The 8,238-nt window shown below is 53.3% G+C and overlaps 1 protein-coding gene across 1 annotated transcript; it reads right to left on the bottom strand.

The window, feature by feature from the left end:
- Positions 1-877: 877 nt before the first annotated feature.
- Positions 878-6,229, bottom strand: LOC144734641 (prolactin-releasing peptide receptor-like). Its single transcript, XM_078616915.1, has 3 exons — positions 5,371-6,229; positions 1,455-1,585; positions 878-1,140 (listed from the first exon to the last, which is right to left on the bottom strand). Exons 1-3 carry the CDS (start codon positions 6,205-6,207, stop codon positions 1,026-1,028), a joined length of 1,083 nt encoding a protein of 360 aa, XP_078473041.1. The 5' UTR covers positions 6,208-6,229; the 3' UTR covers positions 878-1,025.
- Positions 6,230-8,238: the final 2,009 nt, after the last annotated feature.

Raw genomic sequence — 8,238 nt, 5'->3', positions numbered from 1 at the left:
ACTGCCGAGTAGCAGCGTCCTTCACGAACCACCTCCATAGAGACCGATTTTGATACCTTTGGTAGCGATCATCGGCAAGTCCACTCAGCTCCACATTCTCCTGTACCGTATCTGCTCCATTTCTTCTCCAGCCCGTGCCGCGCCCGTTAAGCCCCCCTCTATCCGGCCAAACAGAAGCTGTTTGGGCATGCGGTGGCTGGGCATACGGGCTACATGACCCAGCCAACGCAGCATCGCCCGCCAGAGGAACTCGCTGATGGGAATATATCCAGATCTTTCAAGCATTTGTGAGCTCCTCACACAATCCTGCCGGGTTAAACCCAGGATGGATGCAAGAAAAACAAAAATATCCCCTACATAACCTGTAACAAACTGTTGGGGCAAGTGCTGCTACCAAGCATCTATGAAGGCCGGCATGGACCGGTTGAGATATAATCGTCACTGATGTTGGCCGTGAGCGGGAATCGAACTCGGGTAGCCGGGTTCGTAGCGCTGCACGCTAACCGGTGCACCACTGCTCCCCACAAAGCTCATAGACACACACACTCGCTCTGGTGACCCCTGCTGGGCTCCCCACTTTGATTGCCGCACCCCCCCTCCCTCCCAATGCTCTCCCCCGTGGCCCCCCTTTCTCTCCGTAGAGCAGCTCCATAGTTTAATCCCCCCCTCCCCAACTTAGGGTCTGATGGGACACCCCTTTTTTATTCTCCCTCCTGCAGGAGCTTGCTGGCACCCCCCCCCCCCCAAATCCACTTCCACGAATATCGCAATTATATTCATGTCGCAGCAGCACGGCGGCATGGCGTGTGCCCCACTCACACCCTGGCTGTACCCACCCCGTCGCCCCCAAGCTCCCACTCCCCAACTTCGTCATCGTGAACACATTTGTTATTTAACCAGATTAGGCCCCCAACCTGAGCTACGGAACTCTTTGTCAGAAGCGACCCGACTATCGCAAGTGACAGCTCAACGACGTGGCTCGTCACGTGGACATTTATAGCAGCCAAAAACGCGTGCTGTCGATTCTAAACGTGAAGGGGAAAACCGGAGGACCCGGAGAAAAATCCACGCGACCATGGGGAGAGAGAGAAACACCGTGATGATGATGACGGAGAGACACGCAAACTCCAAATATACAGCAGCAGGCGTCAGGGTCAGGATCGAACCCACGACCTCCTGCACACCAGGCGAGGCAGTTTCCCCTATAGCAGCGTCATGCCCCTCCACCTCCCACCCCCCATTCCTGCCCCCCCAATCCACCACCACCATCATCCTACCCCCCCCCACCTCACAGCAACTCGCTAGCCTGCTGCGCGCCGCCCCTTCCCGCGGACAGAATCTCCGAGGCTCCGCTGGCGAAGCTCACGTGAACGTGAGACGTGCGCGCCGAGGGGGGGCTCCGAGTGGCGGGGGTGCGACCCGCCGATCCCCGGCCGCCCCTCGTGAGCAGGCGGCGAGTCAGCTCCGCCTTGAACTTGTCGTGGAGCGACGCGTAGATGAAGGGGTTGTAGCACGTGGAGCTCATGGCCAGCCAGTGGCAGGACAGCTGCACCACGTTGAAGTAGCGCTTGTCGATGATCACTACCTGGGCGGGCGAAACAAACAGGGAAAGACACGCGCACGGCCGTCTGGAACGCTCTTCCTGTCGATATCATTAAAGTAATTTAAAGGTGTAACGCGCGTTGCATCATGGGATTCCAATGCGCAAGGCGTGGGCATTAGGAAACAAAAACAAAACGAGGGACCAACACGGCCAAACTAAAGAGGGAAGGCCACTTTAAAGAGATGGGGGGTTCAAAGCGGATATTGGGAACGCCGTTGGCAGCTTTGCACTTTTAATTTGTCTAAATTGAAAACGAATTTCTTTAGAACGTAATTTTGCGTTTGGTTCGCTGTCCTTCCCCCCGCACCTCCCATTAGCACGGTTGGCTACGTACGGTGCGAAAGAAATTCAACATACATACACTCAGCGGCCATCTGGAACGTTCTTCCTTTCGATATTGGGAAGCCATTGGGAGCGACACTTTTAAAATGTCTCCAATGAAAAATAATTTCTTTATAACTGCGTTTAGTCTTCTTGGTTCTTTCGGTAAAGTCACGTAGAAGGGAAATAATAAAATAATAAAAAATAAAACATAATAACATAATTCTCACGACGTTTCGGCCACAACGCAACCAGCCGTCCTCAGGTGAAGAACAGGTCTGTCGGGAAGACAGCGTCTGAAGAATTATTTTATTATGTTTAATTTTTATTATTTTATTACTTCCCTTCTGCGTGACTTTACCGAAAGAACCACGAAGATGAATCCCTGCAGTCACGAAAGAAGCTTTAAATCGAAATTGAGCTGCGTTTTGTGTTTAATTTGTTGTCCTGCCTCTGCACCTCCGATTAGCAGGTTTGGCTAAGTACGGTGCAAATCTATTTCAGCATACACACATACTTACTCTTTAGTTCTTTCGGTAAAGTCAAGTAGGTAGAAGAAATAATAGATCACGACGTTTCGATCGCCACACAAGCGATCGTCTTCTCTCTCCCACCTGCAGACGATTGCCCGTGTGGCGATCGAAACTTCGTGATCGATTATTTCTTCTACCTACGTGACTTTACTAAAAAAGAACCAAAGTGTATGGATTTTTGCAGCCACAGAAACTTCAAATCAAGATACATACATACTTGCCACAAAAGTATTTTAAGGCTATACGGGGGATATTGGTCTTTGTATGTTTATATTATGTGTGTGTGCTGTACGTCGTGAAAGTGTGTATGTGCGCTGTACGTATGTGTATCGTGAAAGTGTGTGTGTGCTGTATGTATGTGTATCGTGAAAGTGTGTGTGTGTGTGTGTGCTGTACGTATGTGTATCGTGAAAATGTGTGTGTGTGCTGTACGTATGTGTATCGTGAAAGTGTGTGTGTGCTGTATGTATGTGTATCGTGAAAGTGTGTGTGTGTGTGTGTGCTGTACGTATGTGTATCGAGAAAATGTGTGTGTGTTCTGTACGTTTGTGTATCGTGAAAATGTGTGTGTGTGCTGTACGTTTGTGTATTGTGAAAGTGTGTGTGTGTGTGTGCTGTATGTATGTGTATCGTGAAGTGTGTGTGTGTCTTGCTTGCTACGTTTCGCTCTCGGCAGGGCCGGATGAACCCATAGGCGCATAATTTGGGAGGCTCTTTTTTGTCATTTTGGAGGCTGTCCTCTTGAGGCCGTCCGTTCCACGTCGAGGTGGCACGGCTGGGCGAGGGGAACGCGCCCATCGGGACAAGGGAAACAAAACCTTGTTCGTGTCTTGAGTGACGATGGCATCATTCACGACTCTGCCACAGCTGCTAAAGCGAAGGCAACCGCGTCTTGTGTTGATGTGAAGACGTGAATGTAGTGCGTAATTTACATTCAATGAATCTACCTTCAGTCGCATACATTTGTTGATTTTACATATGTTAATAAAGACATGTTTCGTGCAAAATGTCAAACAATTTTCTTTGAGAACCGCTTTGTGTGCTTAGTGTTGTTGTCCTTCCCCCGCACCTCCAATTAGCACGGTTGGCTACGTACGGTGCGAAAGAAGGTCAACGTACACACATAGACTCACACAGAGACCCATAGACTCACACAGAGACCCATAGACTCACACAGAGACCCATAGACTCACACAGAGACCCGTAGACTCACACAGAGACACATAGACTCACACAGAGACCCATAGACTCACACAGAGACCCGTAGACTCACACAGAGACACATAGACTCACACAGAGACCCATAGAATCACACGGAGACCCACATACTTACACAGAGACCCGTAGACTCACAGGGAGACCAATAGACTCACACAGAGACCCGTGGACTCACACAGAGACCCGTAGACTCACACAGAGACACATAGACTCACACAGAGACCCATAGAATCACACGGAGACCCACATACTTACACAGAGACCTGTAGACTCACACAGAGACCCATAGACTCACACAGAGACCCATAGACTCACACAGAGACCCATAGACTTACACAGAGACCCATAGACTCACACAGAGACCCATAGACTCACACAGAGACCCATAGACTCACACAGAGACCCATAGACTCACACAGAGACCCATAGACTTACACAGAGACCCATAGACTCACACAGAGACCCATAGACTCACACAGAGACCCATAGACTCACACAGAGACCCACAGACTCACACAGAGACCCATAGACTCACACAGAGACCCACAGACTTACACAGAGACCCATAGACTTACACAGAAACCCATAGTTTGTTGTCCTTCCCCCCTCACCTCCGATTATCACGGTTGGCTACGTACGGCGCTAGGAGGAGGAGGAGCCACAGTCGAGCGGGAAGGCAGTAGCAGCCACGGAGTGAGCAGCCGGTGCCACCAACAATTGGCCAAGCTCTGCGGTCCCCTGCATATCAAGGCGTTATCGGCCAATTCACGAGTGCTTTACATGTGGGAGGAAACTAGAGCACCCAGAGAAACCCCCGCACGTGCGAGGAGGAAACGCTCGATCCCCGTGCGGGTGGAGCAGGCGTGGTGGGGTCCACATCTTTGCTGTGTAACCGCCATCTCCTGGCGAGCCACGGGTTGGGCTCCGACTCGACCGCTCACAGGAAGGGAGTTTTCACAACATCCCTGTGGCGATCAGCCAACCCTCGCTGGCTGCCTCCAGTGCTGGATCGCAGGCGGCCACGTGCAGCGCAAGACGCCGGCGACTATTTACTGACACACGATGTCCTTTAGTAGTAGGTTTTTACTCTTTCAACTGGTACAAAACTGACACCTTTATACAAGGGATCATGTTTGCAATAAGCACAACACAAGCAGTCAAAATTCAAACAAAAATAAACAACTATGATAATGATATGCACTGTCATTATCATCATCAGAGTTGTTTCTTTTTTGCATTTTGACTGCTTGTGTTGTGGTTATTGCAAACATGATCCCTTGTATAAAGGTGTCAGTTTTGTACCAGTTGAAATGGTAAAAACCTACTACTATATTTTGCTACTGGTAAAGGAGATGTCTCATAGTGACAATGGCCTTTGTTTGGCAGTGGCCCAACTACGTTATCAGCTCAGGGGGGGGGGTGCGGCAATCGGTCCGATGGGGCCCCGATATTTGATTCGTCTCCGCCCGGTCGCGCCTCGGAGGCCACTGGAATCGCAGCGTCGTCACGCTCAGGCTCACGGTCTCGAACGTCGAACAACAAGGGGGTACCAACCAGCGGGGGTGGGGGCAAGGCACCACCCGCCCTGCCCCCACGCGCGTTCTGGTGATGCACGCGCGCGCGCGGGGTGAGGGCTGGGGGGGGGGGGGCCCAAGGAGGTGGGGGGATGGGGAGGGGGGGTGCCCTGACCTGCGCGTCGAAGTCATGTATGAGGTTGAAGGTCTGCAGCGGGAGCCAGCAGATGGCGAATGTGAGCGCCGAGAGGACGAGCATGCGGAACGTCTTGCGCTTCTTGAGGCGCCACTTCTCCTGCGTCTGCCGCAGGATGGCCCCGGGCATCGCGCGGCGCTCGAGGCGCGCCGTGATGGCGCAGTACGACACCGAGATGGTGGACAGGGGCAGCATGTAGGAGATGAAGACGGTGGAGCACGAGTAGGCGAGCCGCTGGCCCTCCCGCTCGTACCACAGCTCCTCGCACACCACCAGCTGGTGGCCCTGGGGCCTGAAGTCGTTGTACAGCGTGTTGGCCGCCACGGGCGAGGCCAGAGCGGCCGACAGGAGCCAGATGGCGAGCACCGCGTAGCCGCAGGCGCGCACGGAGACGCGCCGGCGGATGGGGTGCGCCACCACCACGTAGCGGTCGACGGCAATCGCGGCGAGCGACAGCACGGACACGTACACCGTGGTGGGCTGCATGAAGGTCACGAAGTAGCAGAGCGCCGGCCCGAAGGGCCAGCCGCGCGGCTCGAAGGCGTGCGCCACGGACACGGGCACGCACGTGACGCACACGAGGAGGTCGGAGAGGGACAGGTTGCCGATGAGGAAGTTGGTGACGGTGTGGAGGCGGCGGGTGCGCGCGATCACGGCGATGAGCGCCGAGTTGCCCACGACCCCGACGAGGGTGAGCAGCGCGTAGAGCGGCACGAACAGCGGCTTGAGCTGCAGCAGCACGGCGAGGCCCTCGAAGTGGTCGGCTGAGCCGTTGCCGCTGGCCGCCACGGACGGCGCGCCGGGCAGCTGGCTGGCGTTCATGGCCCGCTCGGTCTGCTGCTGCTTGCTGCTGCTGCGAAAGGAAGGTGGAACGGATGGGTTAGGGCAGTGTTTGTCACTCAATTTCAGAGTGGGGGGCTATTTCGCCGGTGAGACATCATCAGTGTGAGTGAGGGCCCGCCACACATTTGAAACCATTGGGGCTTTGACAGCAGCACGATGATGATGATGACGACGACGACGGGAATGTGTCTTCACCAGTTGTGTTTTGTCGCGGGGCCGCACGTCAGGGGCCCGCACTGAAGGCCACCAGGAGGCCACCAGCGGCCCGCGAGCCTTGCGATGAAGAAGACTCGAAGGGGGGGGGGGGGGGTAGAGCACCTCCCTGGCGTGCGGGGAGGCGAGGGGCCGGGGTGGGGTTCGCGGTCGAGTTGGTCGGAGGTGCGATGTGTCGTTCGATATTTGCCAACGCATCATCATCACCATCACCCAGAAAATTGTCTTCAAATCAACTACTGCTGCTGCTGATGCTGCATGAAGCTGGCTTATTGGGAAATAATTTCGCAGCATTTACTGTTGCTGAGAGAGCCTACAAAACTTTTTTCTATCAAAATGAATGAAAAGTATTAGGTTCGTTTTTTTTTATTTGATCAGGTAAGTGCCCGCTGAGCTATGCAGCGCTTTTTCAGAAGCGACCTGGCCACAAATGATAGCTCAACGAAGTGGCTTTTCATCACGAGAAAATTGATAGCAGCCAAATACTTTTGATTCTGAATGTGAAGGAAAAAACCAGAGGACCCGGAGAAAAATCCACGCGACCACGGGGAGAGAGAGAGAGACACCGAAAACTTCAAATATACAGCAGACACCGTCAGGGTCGAGATCGAACCCACGCCCTCCTGCATACCTGGCGAGAGGATTAACATCTCATAGCCACCGTGGCGCCCCAATGCGTATTGTACACCGCGTGCATCGCACTGAGACCATGGGGCAAGTCTGCTCGAAGCAACCACGGAGCGAGAAGGGGGAGTTGTCACCTCCGTGACTTGGCATCGGCAATATAATCGGCTGGCAGCGGCAGGAATTGATTTGCACGGAGAGGATGCTACTACTGCTGCTGCTACACGTGTGCATGCATAATCTATCCCGACATCACAAGGCACGCTTTTGTAAGATAAATTAGCCGGACGGCCAAGTTACGTGCGCGATGAATGAACGAATGAAAGTTGCTTTCTAATAAACCAAAAACTTTTGGGGGCGGGGGAGCGCGTAAATTACATTTGTGTCGTAAATCCTTCCTCCGCCCGACGCAGCAAATGAGGAGAAGCGGCCACGTGAATGAACGTGGCAAGTTGACGACCGCTTCAGCAGCACCACCTGTGTGTCGGGCGCCACGGTGGTGAGATGTTAACTACCTCGCCTGCTATACATGAGGTCTGGGGTTCGATCTCGACCAATCTATCAATCATCATTTACTGTCGTCAATTTCGCTTTCACCGGATTCAGGCCTCACAGATGTTCCCATTGCTTCCTCTCACCTATTTCATTCACCTTGGCTCCCCCATTGTATGCACACGTTCTACCGTCATTAATTCCTTGCAAAACGCCTTGGTTAAGACTCTCTCTCTCGCCGTGTGGATTATTCTCCGGGTCCTCCGGTTTTAACCTCCACATTTAGAATCAAATTTCCACGCCATGACAATCCACCTCCTTGAGCTATCATTTGTGACATGCCAAGTTGCTTATGAATAAAGAGCTACTGTATACCTCAGTGGGCCTTTTCCGGCAAAATATTTCAAAAATACATGTGTCTGGTTTAAATAGTTTCTCATCCGTCATGACCGCCCACGCTACGGTTTTCAATTGGGCACGGACGTTTTGCGCTGATGGTCACGGCCAACATCGCCAGACAATCCTGGCGACTGCCTGACGGTGCTGGTCGCGACTTCCAGCGTGGCGAGAATCGCCCTCCAACAACGCGCAACAATAACCCGTGCCACGTGTGCCCATCGCCTGGCAGCGTTGTGAACTGTCTGCGTCGGGTGGAGGAGGTTCACGACACACACATTTCAC

Source organism: Lampetra planeri, chromosome 52 (assembly GCF_965212315.1).
Source record: "Lampetra planeri chromosome 52, kcLamPlan1.2.h2, whole genome shotgun sequence".
Classification (NCBI taxonomy): Eukaryota; Metazoa; Chordata; class Hyperoartia; order Petromyzontiformes; family Petromyzontidae; genus Lampetra; species Lampetra planeri.
The sequence above is the reverse complement of the archived record's forward strand: the minus strand, read 5'-3'. Positions and strand labels throughout refer to the sequence as shown.

Bases quoted from the DNA above. Each gene is read 5' to 3' on its own strand.
- LOC144734641 (XM_078616915.1), bottom strand. From the start codon at position 6,207: ATGAACGCCAGCCAGCTGCCCGGCGCGCCGTCCGTGGCGGCCAGCGGC. The intron at 1,586-5,370 runs GCGCAGGTCAGG...TCGCCCGCCCAG, and splicing joins ACCTCATACATGACTTCGAC to GTAGTGATCATCGACAAGCG. The intron at 1,141-1,454 runs CCGCCTGCTCAC...CTGACGCCTGCT, and splicing joins TTCAAGGCGGAGCTGACTCG to GCTGTATATTTGGAGTTTGC.